The sequence below is a fragment of the Silurus meridionalis genome, chromosome 25 (assembly GCF_014805685.1).
Source record: "Silurus meridionalis isolate SWU-2019-XX chromosome 25, ASM1480568v1, whole genome shotgun sequence".
In the NCBI taxonomy this organism is placed as follows: domain Eukaryota; kingdom Metazoa; phylum Chordata; class Actinopteri; order Siluriformes; family Siluridae; genus Silurus; species Silurus meridionalis.
Window position 1 is genome coordinate 16046207 of NC_060908.1, and position 18794 is coordinate 16065000.

At 42.8% G+C, this 18794-nt stretch overlaps 1 protein-coding gene across 2 annotated transcripts in view; it reads left to right on the top strand.

The window, feature by feature from the left end:
• Positions 1–18794, top strand: part of nova1 (NOVA alternative splicing regulator 1) — a 31929-nt gene that overhangs the window by 12459 nt on the left and 676 nt on the right. For both annotated transcript variants that reach the window (XM_046839467.1, XM_046839468.1), the window contains exons 2-4: positions 2812–2955; positions 12848–13014; positions 13865–18794. The exon at positions 13865–18794 is cut by the window's right edge and continues 676 nt beyond it. In XM_046839467.1, the coding sequence (XP_046695423.1) occupies positions 2812–2955; positions 12848–13014; positions 13865–14884 (1331 nt within the window). In that variant the 3' untranslated portion in view covers positions 14885–18794. The remainder of the gene's footprint in view (positions 1–2811; positions 2956–12847; positions 13015–13864) is intronic.

The window sequence follows — 18794 nt, forward strand, 5'->3', positions numbered from 1 at the left end:
GAAATTAAATGCTAATTGTGTTTTGTTTTTTGTTTTTTTATGAGGCTCATGGGAAGGTTTTTCTCCCAAAGTGATTTGTCTTTTGCAGTGAGCAAAAATTATGCGAATTTCATAAAAAAAAACAAAAAAACAACAACAACAAAAATGCTATAAATGGGACAACGCCTTCGGAATTCAATTCCAACGCTGCAGCCACATGGACCTACTGCTATAATGGAAAGCAGGGGGAGGGTCTGTCATTCGTCGCCTTAAATACCAGCAGAATGCATTTGTCACGTTCATGTATACATGTAGTCCTGTGGAGACCCAGGAGTCTTCAAGAATAGTGATCAGTATGGGGGTAGTGAGAACTGAACAAATTACAGTACATCATTTAGCAAAACAGAGCAATTTACAGCACTGTAATGTATGAAATTGACAATCCGTGAGTGGAGGGCAGAGCTGATAAAAAGGAGAGAGACGAGAGCTAAAACTGGGCTTAGAAACACTAAAAACAGAAAAATGCACAAACTGATTACAGGAAAAAAAAAGCAAACAACTGTTCTGAGGTCAATCGATCGGACTATTCAGATTCCGATCAGGGGTTGTTTTCTGCAGTATATACTCTATATGGACAAAAAAACTTCAGCTTACGATTCGTTTGAGCGTTTACAGGTTTTTTACAATGTTATGGTTTCCGGTTTGTCACACTATATGATGGTTATCTCAGAACTTCTTTGGCCTGATTGCGTTCCTTACTCAAGTGATTCTCATGTCTTCAGGGATGAACCAAACACATCACCCTAAGTAAGAATTCAACTTTGCTTGTTGAATTAGTGAATTTAAAAAGTGTATCCCAGCACACACTAACATGCTGCTGTACATGATACCAGAGAAGAAAACATCAACTGGTTCAGATCTTCTCACTGGTCTTTTTTAATTGACAGGCTGATGCCGGGGAATGAATCTGTTTAAACAGCTTAGTGTGCATCAGAACTTGGTCTGGTCCTGGTCTCCTTTGTGGCTCTGTTGCAGTTCTAGTGCCTGGAGGTGCTTGCTGTGAATGTGTGGATAAATTTAGCCTTGTGTCAGCCCAAAGCGGGTCACTCTCCTCTGCAAGAGAAGATTTAAGTGGGACAGCGGAAGAACCGGCAGGAACTCAAAAGGAAAGAGTAAGCATAATAAATAGGAAGTACAAAGTTATCTAGTCTCTGGCTTAACTACATCATTGGATAATTCAGTGAAGGAGGTGTGGCCTGAGTGTCTTTAAATCTCTCTTTGTTGTGGCCGTAGCAATCTTTACGTATCTCTAAAGGAGGTGTGGCCTCATCTTCTTGGCAGCGTTGTAAAGGAGGTGTGGCCTCACTATCTGGAAGTCTCACCAAAGGAATTGTATCCTAAAGTCTTCCTAAAGGAGGTGTGGCCTCAGTATCATGAAATATTTCTAAAGGAAGTGTGGCCTCAGTATCTTGAAATATTTTTGAAGGAGGTGTGGTCTCAGTATCTTTAAATATTTCTGAAGGAGGTGTGGCCTCAGTATCTTGAGGTCCCTGAAGGAGGTGTGACCTCAGTATCATGAAGTCTCTGAAAGGAAGGTGTGGCCTGTGTGTCTTGAAGTCTCAACAAATGAGTTGTATCTTAAAGTCTCTCATAAGGAGGTGTGGCCTCAGTATCTTGTAGTCTCTGAAGGAGGTGTGGCCTCAGTATCTTGTGGTGTCTAATAGAGGTGTGGCTTCACTATCTTGTAATCCCTAAAGGAGGTGTGGCCTCAGTATCTTGAAGTCTATGTAAAGGAGATGTGTCCTCATTGTCTTGAAGTCTCTCTAAAGAAGGTGTGGCCTTAGAATCTTGAGGTCTCTAACGGAGGTGTGACCTCATTATCCTAAAGTCTCTGTAAAGGAGGTGTGACCTCAGTATCATGAAGTCTCTGTAAAGGAGGTGTGGCCTATGTATCCTGAAGTCTCTTAAAAGGAGGTGTGGCCTCAGTATCTTGTGGTCTCTAAAGGAGGTGTGGCCTCAGTATCTTGTGGTCTCTAAAGGAGGTGTGGCCTCAGTATCTTGAGGTCCCTGAAGGAGGTGTGACCTCAGTATCATGAAGTCTCTGAAAGGAAGGTGTGGCCTGTGTGTCTTGAAGTCTCAACAAATGAGTTGTATCTTAAAGTCTCTCATAAGGAGGTGTGGCCTCAGTATCTTGTAGTCTCTGAAGGAGGTGTGGCCTCAGTATCTTGTGGTGTCTAAAGGAGGTGTGGCTTCACTATCTTGTAATCTCTAAAGGAGGTGTGGCCTCAGTATCCTGAAGTCTCTGTAAAGGAGGTGTTTCTTGAATTCTCCTGTCTTCTTCTCCTGTCAGTCGCAGTAAATGAGGCGTGTCCCACTGAACGAGACTTATTTAATTCTAAACTGGACTATATAATATTAGATATAAATGATAGTAGAACATTGACATCGACACTCCACACTGCCGGCACTCTGTGCTTCTCTCCAGCTTTTTATAAACTCCCTTTTTCTTCTGTTGTATTTTTATAGATTTATTACTGTAGTGATGTATGTGTTTGATGACACATGACCATGTGCCTATAGGTATTTTTTTAGTAATCTAGGAGTCAATACTTCTACTTAGGCTCTCGTATCCCTTTTTTATCAACTCAACAATTTGCAGAAAACAAGAAACACGTGATCGCCAGCGCATATTCCGGTGTTTACAGTCCTGCGTCTCAGCAGAATTATTAAAGAGATGTTTATGAGTATGAGATTTAACTTGCTTCTAATCAAGTGCTCCTGCATGTGTGTGTGTGTGTGTGTGTGTGTGTGTGTGTGTGTGTGTGTGTGTAGAAGAGGGTGAGTACTTCTTGAAAGTGCTGATCCCCAGCTATGCAGCCGGTTCAATTATCGGTAAAGGAGGACAGACCATCGTCCAGCTGCAGAAAGAGACTGGTGCCACCATCAAACTGTCCAAATCTAAAGACTTCTACCCAGGTAACACACACACACACACACACACACACACACACACACACACACACACACACACACACACACACATATATATATATATATATATATATATATATATATATATATATATATATATATATATATATATATATACACATGAACTACTGCTTTTTTAAATATTATTTGCATGTTTATAAATAATTGCCCCCTCTCCCAACAGTTTATTCAACCTCATTATAGAGGTTTAAAAAACCAGTTAAACTTTTTGATAACTGAAAGTCTACAGCGCACACACACAACACACACAAACACAAACACACACACTGCTACATTTCCTATCCAACATTTATTGGGGAAAAAGATATGAAATAAATGCATTGGAAGTCAGGCAGGAGTCCTGTCTGGCACAGGATATCGTATTTTTGTTTGACCCCTGTGTAGAGCACAGTAAATCATCTTGACATCTCGGCCTATAGCACCATGAGAGCAGAGACTAGTTCCACTTTAACATCATTGCCTTAATGTGTACCAGCTGCACTGTATGCATTCGGGGAGATAAATTGAGAATCGGGTTCAAATCATTGACGTATCATTTATTTTCGCATATTTTGGTATTGCAATTTTTTGTCGGGAGATTTGATCAGACAGCACAGGAAGTGGCGTGAAAGGAAGTTGAGGACAGACAGCAGCCATAACGATTTGTGATAAGGTTCATTTTCAGGGTTTTTTTTTTTTCAATACTAAATAATAGTCATAACAATCATAATAATCAGTCACCTATGATGGCATGAAATAGGATTTTCCTGGACACATCCTGCTCAATTGAACAAGTTTTCTCCTTCATCTCTGCACACTGAATCTGACGAGCAACGAGACCGAAGGATTAATAAAGGTGTTCATTTACATGCACAAAGGACTCGTCTTTTCTGCCTTCGTCCTCTCTGTTTTTTCATACCATCAATCTCCTGAGCTGTTTGGAAACATGTTTCATCGCCAGTCATATGATTATTATTCGTGCTGATGTACACTATATAGACAAACGTATTGAGACACCTGACTTTTCCTCCTATATGTGGATCTTCTCCAAACTGTTACCACAAAGCTGGAGGTACACAAATGTATCGGACTTGAACTTGGAAACCCAAACCTGTTCCAATATGGCAATGCCCCTGTGCACAAAGCCAGCTCATTGAAGATCTGCTTTACATGGTTTGGAGAGGAAGATCTTGAGTTGCCTGCTATAGAGCTCTGATCTCATATCTAATGAACATCTTTAGGATGAATGTAAACGCTGACTGCACCCCAGGAGACCCTCCTCACCTTCTCACCTACATCGGTTCCTGACTTTTCTAACACTGTTGTAGATGATGAACACAAATGTCCACAAAGCACACAAGCTAAAATGTAGTGGAACATCTTCCCAGAGGAGTGAAGGGAATTAGAAGAGAACATTGGGACTAAATGTGGAATGCGATGCTTATAAAGCACATACCATATCTATGATGAGGTGTCCACAAACTTTTGGCAATACAGTGCAGCTCAGTAGATAAGACTTTTGGTTACTGATCAGAAGGTCAGGGTTCAAGCTGCAGTATCGCAAATGGGCTTGATTTTGACTTTGTGTTCATCCGAGTGACGTTTGCATTTTGAGCGAGTCTTTATTTAAAACGTAGGTTTGATTTCATTAAAACGACTTAAACCCGATTATTATCTATTTGCATCAGAATTCCGATTCGCTGAATCAGTGGCGCTTAGGGAAAAAATATCTGAGACGGAAAATTCTCTCCTACGCTGCTGTACACCGCTTCATTTTCTTTTAATAGATCTAAAAAAAAAAAAAAAAACTAATTGCACCGAAGCAGATCGTATTTTCCCCCTCCATGTTTTTTTCTCTTTTACATTTCTAACACATACACAGTCATCAAGCCATAGTACCATCGTGTGCAGATCGTACCAGCTCCGTCTCCTCCACTCGTTTCCAGCCTGAAAGCTTGAGGGAATAAAACACCTTTAAACTCCCTGAACACGAGGACCTTTTTTTTTTCACGCCACGCGAAAGTAACACCAGTATAATTTTGTATATAGAGTAATAAATTGGCTGATGTAGTGTTTCCACAAAGAAGAAGAAAAAAACGTTATTAAAAAGCAAAAGAGGTACAGAGGCGCCTACGTGTTTCCTCTCATCAGGAAAAACTAGATGCCATTAATATGTAAATGAGAACACTTTCACATACACAGAGTTTTAAACCCTGTCTGAAACATCAGACCACAGCGTGTTTACTCCCTCGCAATGGATCGTGTTCTGAGGCCGATCTGATTCCGAGCAGTAGTTGGATTTTGCTCTTTTATACACTATATGGACAAAAGTTTGACAAAAGATTCATTTTAAGCATCGAATTCCACATTCAAACCCATTTTCTGTTATAATGAGCTCCACTCCTCTGGGAAGATGTTCCACTGGATTTTTGTGGAGATTCATTCAGCCACAATGCTGTGAGTAAAGTCAGGTACTGATGTAGGTGAGAAGGTGAGGAGGCCTGGAGTGCAGTCAGCGTTCACATTCAATCCGAAGGTGTTCAATAGGGTTTATAGCAGGAGATCTTCCACTTAAACCCATGCAAAGTGACATCTTCATGGAGCTGGCTTTGTGAAGTTAGTTGAAGTTCAGGGAAAATTTCATGCTGCCGCACATTTTCATGTGCCTCCAACTCTGTGGAAACAGTTTGAACCACGTAATGCTGGAAAAGTCAGGTGTCCCATTACTTTGGCCATACAGCGTTTCTTCTCAGGCCAGGATTTCATTTCAATTGTATTCATTTCTTGTTTAAACATTCAGAACCAAAAACATTGTGTATAAAAAATTATTCAGACTGTTTTAGACCTTCTTCTGCTCTTGAAGCGTGCATGACACTCAAAACACCTCGAACGACTCCTTGCAGCATCGCCGTATGTCAAACGTACGTCATGTGAAACATCTCGCCACTTTCACGCAGAATGTCACGTTATAATGCTGTCCGTGATGAAATCGCAGGCGTGGTTACGCACGTGGGTCAGAGTAGCACCAGTTACAGTCTGCAAACTTTTTACCACATCGTATATATTTTAGATTAATGTCGAAGATTGGTAGTGAAGACACACACACACACACACACACACACACACACACACACACACATACAAAGTTTAATATAGATATGTGAAGCGACTGCACGTGTCCCTTCGTGTGTGTGTTTGTGTGTTGTGAAGTGACAGCTGTATGGTCCAAACACACACACACAAACACACACACACACACAGTTTTATAAAAAGCTTTTTACTGCACTGGGTCATTAAAATGTCAGAGCTGTCCTATCAGAGATTAAACACACACACACACACTTTAGTGTCTTTATTATATTTTTCCTCACAAGTGAAACAATACCCTTCTTCTGTCAAAGGTTCCAGAGTCTTTAGAAAAGACGTATTTACTCGGCTCCTCAGCATAAAAGGAAATTTGGGTTTAACATTTTGAAATGAGTCGGTGATAAACGTTTATGGAGCCGTAGAGTTTTTATGCACTGGAGTTCGTGGCACAAGGGATGATGTCATTTTTACAGGTTTCACAACTTACAAGCTTGTCCTTTTTAGAGTAGGATAAGATAGGGTAAAGTAGGGCAAGATATGGTAGAGTAGGGAATGATAGGGTAGAGTAGGGAATGATAGGGTAAGATAGGGTAGAGTAGGGAAAGATAGGGTAGAGTAGGGAATGATAGGGTAGGGTAGGGAATGATAGGGTAAGATAGGGTAGAGTAGGGAAAGATAGGGTGAGTAGGGAATGATAGGGTAGAGTAGGGAATGATAGGGTAAGATAGGGTAGAGTAGGAAAGATAGGGTAGAGTAGGGAATGATAGGGTAAGATAGGGTAGAGTAGGGTAAGATAGGGTAGAGTAGGGAATGATAGGGTAAGATAGGGTAGAGTAGGGAAAGATAGGGTAGAGTAGGGAATGATAGGGTAGAGTAGGGAATGATAGGGTAAGATAGGGTAGAGTAGGGTAAGATAGGGTAGAGTAGGGAATGATAGGGTAAGAGGGTAGAGTAGGGTAAGATATGGTAAGATAGGGTAGAGTAGGGAATGATAGGGTAAGATAGGGTAGAGTAGGGTAGTAGGGTAAGATAGGGTAGAGTAGGGAAAGATAGGGTAGAGTAGGGAATATAGGGTAGAGTAGGTGATGATAGGGTAAGATAGGGTAGAGTAGGGTAAGATAGGGTAGAGTAGGGGATGATAGGGTAAGATAGGGTAGAGTAGGGTAAGATAGGGTAGAGTAGGGAATGATAGGGTAGAGTAGGGAATATAGGGTAGAGTAGGGAATGATAGGGTAAGATAGGGTAGAGTAGGGTAAGATAGGGTAGAGAAGGAATATAGGGTAGAGTAGGGAATGATAAGGTAAGATAGGGTAGAGTAGGGTAAGATAGGGTAGAGTAGGGTAAGATAGGTAGAGTAGGGTAAGATAGGGTAGAGTAGGAATATAGGGTAGAGTAGGGAATGATAGGGTAAGATAGGGTAGAGTAGGGTAAGATAGGGTAGAGTAGGGAATATAGGGTAGAGTAGGGAATGATAGGGTAAGATAGGGTAGAGTAGGGTAAGATAGGGTAGAGTAGGGAAAGATAGGGTAGAGTAGGGTAAGATAGGGTGAGTAGGGTAAGATAGGGTAGAGTAGGGAATGATAGGGTAAGATAGGGTAGAGTAGGGTAAGATAGGGTAGAGTAGGGGATGATAGGGTAAGATAGGGTAGAGTAGGGTAAGATAGGGTAGAGTAGGGAAAGATAGGGTAGAGTAGGGAATATAGGGTAGAGTAGGGAATGATAGGGTAAGAGGGTAGAGTAGGGTAAGATAGGGTAGAGTAGGGTAAGATAGGGTAGAGTAGGGAATGATAGGGTAGAGTAGGGTAAGATAGGGTAGAGTAGGGTAAGATAGGGTAAGATAGGGTAAGATAGGGTAGAGTAGGGTAAGATAGGGTAGAGTAGGGGATGATAGGGTAAGATAGGGTAGAGTAGGGAAGATAGGGTAAGATAGGGTAGAGTAGGGTAAGATAGGGTAAGATAGGGTAGAGTAGGGTAAGATAGGGTAGAGTAGGGGATGATAGGGTAAGATAGGGTAGAGTAGGGTAAGATAGGGTAGAGTAGGGTAAGATAGGGTAGAGTAGGAAGATAGGGTAGAGTAGGGTAAGATAGGGTAGAGTAGGGGATGATAGGGTAAGATAGGGTAGAGTAGGGTAAGATAGGGTAGAGTAGGGTAAGATAGGGTAAGATAGGGTAGAGTAGGGAATGATAGGGTAGAGAAGGGAATGATGAACTGGAAGAAGAAATGAGAAATAGAATGAATAAAAGCACCAGGAGTTCAACTCCAACTTCAACTCCAATAGCTTCATTATTATTACAATTTTTTGCAATTTATTGTGACTCATTCAAATAAATGTAATGCGATGGCACTACTTTATTTCGGGGTGTGACGAAATTAAAATGCGTAAAGAAAATAAAGTGTTATTAGAGATTTTGATAAATTCACTCAGTTTTGCTCTGCAGACCTTAATGGCAGCTTGAACGTGTCCATGCTGGGAAGTGACCCTGAAATAAAGTGATAATCCGCTGCCAGGCGTGAGGTCTTACACCGCATTAATGCTCTCTGCTTCACCTTTGATGCTAACTGGCAAACCATGGCTCCATGTTTTTCTCATGATCTTTTTTTGTTATCTATCTTACAGCCCTAGAATAAGCTCTTGGTTTCTTCGGTCAGAGAGCGCGGTGTGGTGGGACAGAGGCGCTCGCCGTTTCGATTCGAGCCGGACTAAAATAAAGGGAGATTAAGCAGGCGTTCTTTGTTTTATGAGCTGCTGAGGGCAGAGTATTCAAAGCCCCTGTGGCCCACGGGGCACCTATAAAAAGAAGCCTCTCTATGCCGAGGCTTTATTCATGCTCTAGAACCCTGTGAAACACACACACACCTATGTTAACACACATACACAATTACCTAAACTAACACTTACCTGTGTGTGTGTGTGTGTGTGTGTGTGTGTGTGTGTGTGTGTGTGTGTGTGTGTGTTGGTTGTTAACTTGATTGATTTGACCGTAATGTGTTTTCACGCATTGTACCCACTCAGTAATCGCTGACACAAGTGGATATGAATGAGTGTGTGGGTACTGCAGGCACAGGCCATACACACACACACACACACACACACACACACACACACACACACACATACACAGAGAAACCTGAGACTTTTTCCATTTACTTGAACCAACAGTGTTTGTATGAAACTCATCCTCCCAACAACACATACCCACGCATAGTCTCACAACACACACACACACACACACACACACACGCACACACATACAGTGTCCTGTATGCAGTGTCCTGCTGTTGATTGTTTGTTGACCAGCAATTTTTAGATAAACACCGAAATGATTTTTCGATTTTTGTCTTCTTGTAACACACCCACCCGCTCAGCAGTAATCGAGTGTGTGTGAGTGTAAACGAGTGTGTGAGTATGAGTGAGTGTGTATGGGCGAGTGTGTGTGAGTGGCATGGTTTAAATAAGAACAGGTGTTTATAGAACAGATGCTTGATACTCAATCTGGTGCATAAAGATGACATCACAGCAGAGGACCTCATAGATACATGGCCAGTGTTGCAGCACCGTTACCCAGAAACATACACACCAACCTTCATTTTCCAGAAAACACCAATATACTCTGTTATACCCTGAAATACCGGTTCAGTGTTGGGGCACCTGCTGTTTCCAACCATGTATGGTTTTTCCCCAAACTGTTAACACAAACACAGAAGCACACAATTGTATCAGATGCTGTGGCATGAAATATTGCCTTCACTTGAACTTGGGACCCAAAACCTGTTCCAGCATGACACAAAGTGCACAAAGCGAGCCCTTATGAAGATCTGCTTTCCAGATGTGTGGAAGATATCCTGCTATAGAGCTCCAACCCTATTGAACATCATGAATGTGAACACTGACTGCACCCCAGGTCTCCTCACCTTCTCACCTACATCACTACCTGTACAAAATCTAGTGGAACATCTTCCCAGAAGAGTGGAGGTCAATATAAAAGGAAATGCAGATTTGGAATAGGGAGTCCACAAATCCAATCTTTTGACTCGGTGTCCACAAATTGTCCATGTAGTGTATAAACACTGCAGGTTGTACTACTTTGTGTTCCCCATTGAACGTTATTATTTTTTTATGCGGCTATTGACTAAAACACACCCTGATCAGTTTTAGGATAAAATTCTCTAGAATTGTCTGTTGAGGGTATAAAATAAAATAATTGCTGGAATGTGAGGGGTTTACTCACTTTTGTAAGATACTGTACATACATACTTCACCTGACACAAGTACACCTTTGCTTCTTCAAAGGTTGCATAGAGATCAGGAAAAGAAAGTAGCATGAATGTGCATGATCTGATGGAATATGTGGGAAGAATCATTGGTTTGGAGGAAAAATCAAAAGAGAAAAAAAAAGAGAGTGTGGTTTGAAGATCAAGTCCAAAACATGTCGTTCATTTGGGCAGAGAGAATTGGAGATGTATTAATCATAGGAATAAGGTCTTGCTAGCGAAATTCCCTAATTTTTTTTTTTTTTCACAATAGTGTTATGTTACATTACAGGGCAACATGATCGTCCACACATACAGTATAAACTTAAAGATGATGTCTTGTTAACAGGGGTGTGAGATTGTTCCATGACTCACACTAAGTTTGGTTCTTGACTCCCAACCATGGACGGCTGTAGCTTCATTTCGAATTAACCTTGAACTTTCTTGTTGTGCAACCTAGGAATATTTTTTAATAGGAAGTTGAAGGTATCATATAGCTTTATAGACCTGTTGACTCAAATTCTTTTGTAGCAGGGACTCCTTTATCTAAACAATTTATTTTAAGGATTCCATCAGTGTAGATGTATTTCATGAATGGTGTTTAAATGTGCAGACGAATACTTTGTCTGTATGTTAAAAATGAACATCGATTGATCACGAACAATTGAATGATGAATCAAACATACCAGTAGTTATAACTATTCAGTAATAACTTTCATTTGGTGGCTCCTGATTTCCAAATATACAAAGGAACTTCCAGGTGCCTGGAAGGACTGAGAAAAACAGTACGAAAGCTAATCGGAAAGGTTATGGTATCGGCATGCTATTCATCTGATGACATTACGATGTGAAAGACATGATGGGTGAGAAGCTCCGCTTCTGGGCTATAAGCAGACTCCTGCCAATCCATCACGGAGAGTGAGGGAATGCAGACGTGGAGGATGAGCGAGCAGCTGGCCGAGCCAAGTTCTCTGTAGTGATCCATTTCCCTGTCAGAGCCAGGAAGTAGAGTGTATGGAGGCAAGCCAAGGCTAAGATGAAGTCAGCTTTGTGGACAGATTGATAGCTTCAGAGCCCACCTACAACTACTGCCTGAGATTGTTACGAGATTATTGGCATTGCTGTTTTCGGAGAGATGTACGAAGACAGAGATGCATGATGGGAGATAAAAACGGAACGGTGGATACATAGAGTACCTGAGAAGCAAAATGAAGAGGGAGTGGCTTTAAAAGGGCAGAGAAACTTAAAAAATAGTTGCTTGGCTACATTTCGTGCTTATGCCTATATCCACAAAAACTGTGAGGGCCACAGAATTTTTCCTTTCTTCAATTTGGGGGATTGTATTTATTATGACTCCTAATGATAAATTAGTTTATTATTTTGTGGTCCACCATACAGGCAAATAAGCATCACTTTTCAAGAGATATATTACCTATTAAAAGAGCATTAATGTCATAATCACATTTATTCATATTCATTGCAATTGAAAAAAAAATATTTACTAACGTATGCATATGAATATGGTTGGTGGGTGAATCTAATAAATAATTTGTTATGTTATGTTAATAACTAGAAGTCGACCAATGGTGGATTTTACTGATACCGATAGCCGATTAATCAACCAATAGTTTTTAAAATGGTTACTGGACAAAAAAAAAAAAACAAACAAGCATAACAATCCATATAAAATATTACTGAACTTCATTATAAAAATAAAAAACAGTACTGAATAATGAAATTGTGCTAGAGAAAATAAGTATGAATATATTCATTCATAAATGTGATTATATATTTAATAAATTATAAATAATAAATATATTATAGCGCTCTCCGTGCAGTCCGCAGTCTCACGTGTAAAATCAAAGAACAGGTGGCGTCAGTGATTCGCCTCTAGAGGCCCCTCTCGATATAAGAGTAGCCTGGAAGCCGGAAAAACTATTGGTATGAATTTTTAGCGATAGCCAATAGTTCCGGCAATCGACTATCGGTGCCTTGACCTCTGTTAATACCTTAGGGAAAACTAAGGGTAAAACATTGGTAAAATGATATTTACAAAATATGTCTCCGGATTGTTCAGAGGGCCGTTCCAAATGTGGGGCCCATGAGTCGTAGTCTGGGGACCCCTGACCTGGAGTCTGATTTGTCATTGGTGATCTCATATTAATGCCTGAGTGAAGCTCTGGTCCAGAACATTAACTTTATATTCCGAGTGTATATATTTTCTCTTCCAATTCAAACCACTTTTATTCCACCAGGGTGATCACTCACCCTGGAACTAAACAAGTTCATCCCCATCAAAGCAACTGTTGAGACTGTCACTGGTTCTTTATCCTTAGCAACAGAATTCCAGGCAGGTCATCATCTTTAACTGCCAAAGAGGGATCAAATGTGTGTGGTGTGGGTTTGCAGCAACTGTGGAAATAGTAAACAGTAAACAGTGGAACGATAGTCATTGAAATAACACATTACACATTGTACCTGTGTGTGTGTGTGTGTGTGTGTGTGTGTGTGTGTGTGTGTGTGTGTGTGTGTGCGCAGGTACAACAGAGCGCGTGTGTTTGATCCAGGGTACGGTAGAGGCGCTAAATGGCGTTCACAATTTCATCGCAGAGAAAGTGCGCGAGATGCCGCAAAGCAGCCAGAAAAGCGAACCAGTCAGCATCCTGCAGCCTCAAACCACCGTCAACCCTGACCGCGTCAAACAGGTCAGCCACGCACCTACACACACCTACACACACACCTTCAGAATTACGTATTAATCACAGATTAAAGCACATGAATAAAAACCAGCCTGGATGCTGAGAGCACTGAGGCAGTGTGTTATATTAAAGCCTGGAGTGTTGTAGAGATGACATGCTCGGGGTGTTTCCCAGGGGGAAAGATCCAGACCCGGCCTGAAAAGAGCGAGAGCATTGGGTTATTTTTACCTGTGTGTTCCCGAGAAAGAGAGGGGGCAGCTGCATGGTAATCCCCAGGATCAACAAATGGCTGAGATAAGCAATGACTGGTCAGCGAGACCTTATAGACCAACACTCTACTCTCTTGCACCTACACACTCACAGTAAACTGTGTATAGTACTTGTAGGTTCTGGTCGTTGAGCCAGAGTGCAGATTGATTGTCTGGAACCAGGTCTGGAGTGGTATCGAGCAGGTAATAGTGAACAAATCACCAGAAACTTTACCACCTGTGTCTGGGTGAGTGACAGGTATCTGTAAGGTGGCTTGCCAAGTAACTTCTTATCTTACCCTGCCTTCATGCCTGTAAGAAACAAAATAACAAACACTTGACACTGAGACTAGCGACATTTAAATTTGATTCACTTTATACAGCCAAAGAGTCAAGTACTGTAATAAATTCCTTGGCTTGATCTCACGGTGAAGGTAATATGACTCCTTAATTCTCCACTCACAGAATGTCTTTCTTGATTAGTATTTAGCTTCTGATTTAGATTCCATTACCATCTCCTGTTTGCAGAGTGCAGATTCTTCAACATTTGTGTTATTGTTGAGAAAATCGGTGCTGTTCCTTAAGGCTTCTAACCTTTTCTGATGCAGGCGAAACTGATCGTGCCCAACAGCACAGCCGGGCTGATCATCGGTAAGGGTGGAGCAACGGTGAAGTCGGTGATGGAGCAGTCGGGTGCATGGGTGCAGCTGTCACAGAAGCCCGAGGGCATCAACCTGCAGGAGAGGGTGGTGACAGTGAGCGGCGAGCCTGAGCAGAACCGCAAGGCTGTAGAGATCATTGTGCAGAAGATCCAGGAGGACCCTCAAAGCAGTAGCTGCCTCAACATCAGTTACTCCAATGTCACAGGACCTGTGGCCAACTCCAACCCCACGGGATCACCGTACGCCAACAGCGCTGAGGTTCTGCCTAGTGCTGCTGCTGCTGCTGCTGCCACTGCATCCACGCTGCTGGGCCAGGCAGGCCTTGCCAGTTTTCCCTCTGCAATGTCTGGTTTCTCTGGCAACGATCTGCTGGCTATCACCTCCGCCCTGAACACGCTCGCCAGTTATGGCTACAACACCAACACTCTGGGGCTTGGCCTGAACCCAGCAGCCGCCTCTGGGGTGTTAGCCGCTGTTGCTGCGAGTGCAAACCCGGCAGCTGCTGCCGCAGCTAACCTTTTAGCATCGTACGCCAGCGAGGCTTCCGGAGGAGCAGCGCACCCGGCTGCACCTGGGCTCGCTGGGTTTTCGCTGGGTTCTCTGGCGGCCGCCACAGGAGCTTCAAATGGCTACCTGAACCCGGCTTCCTCCCCACTGGTGGCGTCATCACTGCTGGCGACTGAGAAACTTGCCGAGGGTGGCAAGGAAGTACTGGAGATTGCTGTGCCCGAGAACCTGGTGGGAGCCATTTTAGGGAAAGGAGGGAAGACACTGGTGGAGTACCAGGAGCTGACAGGGGCACGCATCCAGATCTCTAAAAAGGGCGAGTTCATCCCAGGAACGCGCAACCGCAAAGTGACCATCACGGGGTCGCCGGCAGCAACGCAGGCCGCGCAGTACCTCATCAGCCAGCGGATCACGTACGAGCAAGGCGTCCGCGCCACAAATCCTCAGAAAGTGGGATAGAGAAGGGACTCAAGCAATGGGGGGAGGGAGGGAGGGCAGCGAGGAAAGGGATTCGAAAGAGGAACGAACAAGAGAGCAGACAATGAAAGGGGCGAACATACAAAAGACAAAAACAAAATGGAGGAGTGAGGTCGGTAAGGGGAACAGAAGCAAAGAGATTGAGTGTCATTGTTACAGAGGAAAGAAACAAAACAAAAAAAGAAAGCAAGGAAAAGAAAGATGTCGATCTGTGGACCTGGGGGCAGACAAAAAGTGTGTAAGAATTTAGGACTGAAATTCTGCTGTTCTTTTTTTAATTATTTTTTAAACTCAAAGCAAAGTGGTGTAGATTATGAGGGGCTCTGTACTGAACCCTGTGGCACTCTGGGAGGTCAGAGACTCAGGCCTCACCTCCTCTGTTCCTCACACAGCCAGGGACCAGCGAGGTTCTATTAAATTTCTCAGTCATTGGTGGAGCCTGTACAAATTAGTTCACAATTAATGGCAGACACCTCCACATAGGCAGTAAGTTCTGCAGCATCACCTCTTGGTGTCAATTTAGTATCACTGGTTCAGCCCTTTATATATGTTTCAGGCCTAAAGCTGTCTTGTAGGGTTTTCCAAATTTACTTAAACGAGACAAAAGATTTTCTGTCCACCCTTGCTAAACATTTCGGGATCCATGTTACTGGCTTTCTCTTATTAATTGGACAGCAGATTTTTCTCAGTCACGGTATATTTTGATTTTACTTTAAACCTGTGGTTTCAGGTTGACCTGAATGTATAAAGACTTCCTGGTCTTGATTTTTTTATGTGTTTTATTTAATCTGAGTGTTTGTTTGGCATCAGCAGTCGAACTTGACTCAGCCACATAAAGGCAGGCAGACAAAAAAATGTCAAAGATTAAAAAGGTCCCTTTGAGAGGACAGGAATGTAAACACACACACACACATACACACACACACACACACACACACACACTGCGAGTGCAGTCTGGCCAGTTAACCCCTCTTCGGTGCTATAAGTAAATCACTAATTAGAAACCATCAGAGATTTAAAGTTCTTACTTAGTTAAATTTTAGCACTTTAGGGGTTGAATTATTAATTACAAGCAATTTTGTAATTGGTCATAACATCATCATCATAAAAAAAAAGTTTTTGGGAATCATGAAATTGACTGATGCCTAATCCTTTAGAATCTGCATTTTGAAACATCTCGAAACAAATCGTCCTACCAAGTCCCAAGAATAGGACAGGGATAAGTACAGATAGTCACACTAACATTACCATGATGAAATCAGCACCTCGAGGGATACTCCAGACTCAAATATTCGGTCTCCGGCTCCAGTGGCACGCTGGTGATTTTTTTAAAAAACGTGTGGGTTTATTTTTTTCTTTTTTTGTATGAATAGAGCTCAAGCTGATATACCTCATGATGTTTGAACAGAACGGGAAAAGGAACAAAGATTTCCTGTGTTTTTGCAGTGCAACAAAGTTCTCGATTGAGTTCCAGTTGGCACCTAGTTCACTACTGCGCAAACTAGCCTGGGTGTAGGTGGGGGGATCTGGCAACCCGAGTAAGAGAGCGCATAAAACGCAACGCAGCCTTTGTAAAAAAGAAACAAACAAAAAAACTCATGACAATATAGTACGCTGTTTTCCACTCTGACGCTGGTGCGAGATATGTGGTGTGAAGGAATCGCGTATAATTAGCGAGACGCAAACGTGCTGAGAGCACCCGTCTCAGTGAAGCATTGAGGCGTAGCTGAGACTTGATGCCTTTTTCTCTGTGCAGTTCTCTTGAAGGGGTTTAGGGGTGCTCCGCCCCGAATGTATCCCTCACACCCTTGTATCCATTGTCTTGTTGGAAAGCGTTCTTTGGAAAACACCATGGTAGAGTAATACATAGCATGTTTTCGCTGTTTTTTTTAAGGCCATACACTTTAGCATCGTCGTCTCTGCTGCTAAATGCATTTTTAAATCCAGCAAAGGGAGATATGAGGTACAGAAAAACAAAAAGGTGATCTCTTTTCAACCACACTGTGAATCAAGCAGCCCTGAACTCTGGAATGTACTGTACGCATTGCAGCGTCCACTAACGCACAGCACGGCGGGGCTGGATGCTGCGGACCCATCGGTTCGGCCGGTGGAGAGATTGCCCCGGGTCAGCTCAAGCGGCTCGGAATTTACACCAGCCTATTAATTAGCAGATCTCCGTCCGAACCACGGCCGTCTATATTTAACCACGTGGCGATGCCCGATCTTCTACTGACCTAAATACACACTCGCAAAAGACATTCATCAACTGCCTCCAGTTCCCAGACCGTAATCCGCTTTGGAACCAGAGGGAAGCGAATCCAAGCGTTAGAGTGATGGAGAAAGAGAGCGAGAGAGCAAGAACGAGAGACATGGCGTCATCCGTTTATCGAATTATTGCGACAAAGATTGCCTTAAAAATGTGCAGTGCGTTTTGGATGGAGGTCTATCAACAGACCGTTTTTAACGCAATTCATCCGTCTGCCGCTGAGGAGAAATTACCGCACGCCGGCGGATTTTTCGGGGCTAAATTATCTCTTTTTTTTGGAGATTTGAGATGCAATATGCAATTTCAGAAGCACAAAGCCGAGCACAAGTCTCTGTGCATTTTGTTGTGGAAATTTAATATGGTGAAAAGGAAACGACTTCAGATGAAATTGCAACTTCATTAGCCATGGGTTCTCCTTTTCTTTTTTTTTCCATGTTCTTACACTACATATCTTCCGAGTCTCTATTTTTTTCAGGCTTCTGTCTGTTTTCGCTTACATTTTTCCTTTTTTACTAATTCATTTGTATGGTTTTGATTTGGAATGTTACTGTGGTGGTCCCCCAACCGACTTCGTCCATCCTGTGCTTAGTTTGGAGAAACTTGGACAGGCAAATAGATTTTGTACACTTTTTTTGGCTGCAACCTTCAGAAGCTTGGCATCTGACTGGCTTCTGGTTCCTCAGCCGGAACTTTCAAATAGACACTGGGTGTTTTAGAGAAAGCTGAGTCAGACTGATTCTTAGGCACGTTTGTCAGATTGTTCCAGACCCTTTAACGAAACTACAAAGTGTTCCATCCTGACGTCCTTCGGTACTGTTCCATTGGCTAATATCGCCCATGCGGTTAGCTACGTCAACTTGGCCATTGTGCTCAAGTGAAATGGTTTGCAAATTCAGAAAAAAAAATTCGGTAACTACCTCAACATTGTAACTTGAACAGGATCCTCACTGGATCTTTGGCAAGGATGATGTCAGAACGGACAAGCTCCACATAGGGGGGTCACCTGAACACCTTCCTGCGTTCTAGCTCTCTTCTCGTGCTAATGGTGGCAGTTGATGAGTGTGTTCGAGTAGAGTACATTCCTTGGCTTGAAGTGTGTGCCGGCATTCCTGCCCCCTCTCTGTCCTCTTTCCTCTCCGGGGGCAGTGGATGACACACCACGGGCACCCTGCCGTTAGACTCCGCTGCTGCTCCACAAGCTTGTCTTCTCTCTCTGTGAACTCTGACCGGGAAACGGTTCTGTACCTCGACTCGAATCCATTTTCCCACCTGACCTAAGATCTGTTCGCCCTAACCGTTACGAGAGTGTAAATAGTCTCGCTCCAACGCCCTTGTACGCAGGGAATTGGTGCTTCAAATGAGGGCTGGATGCCTCGAACGATCCAGAGCAAGGAACTCTGGGGGGGGAACAAGGGGGACGATACCCACCTCAAGCTCGAACGATAGCCTGTCGTTCGTATCCTGTGCTCTCTATCCTCTCTCTCTCGGAGAACGGTCTGAGGTCTTTCGTTTCCTCTCCCCCTTTTCCCTCCTTTTTTTTAAAAATGAAACTGTGGATTCCGTCCTGTCCCATGGTCTTCGTGGAATTTTTAGTGTCGTTCTCTAGTTTGTAGTCTAAATGCAGTT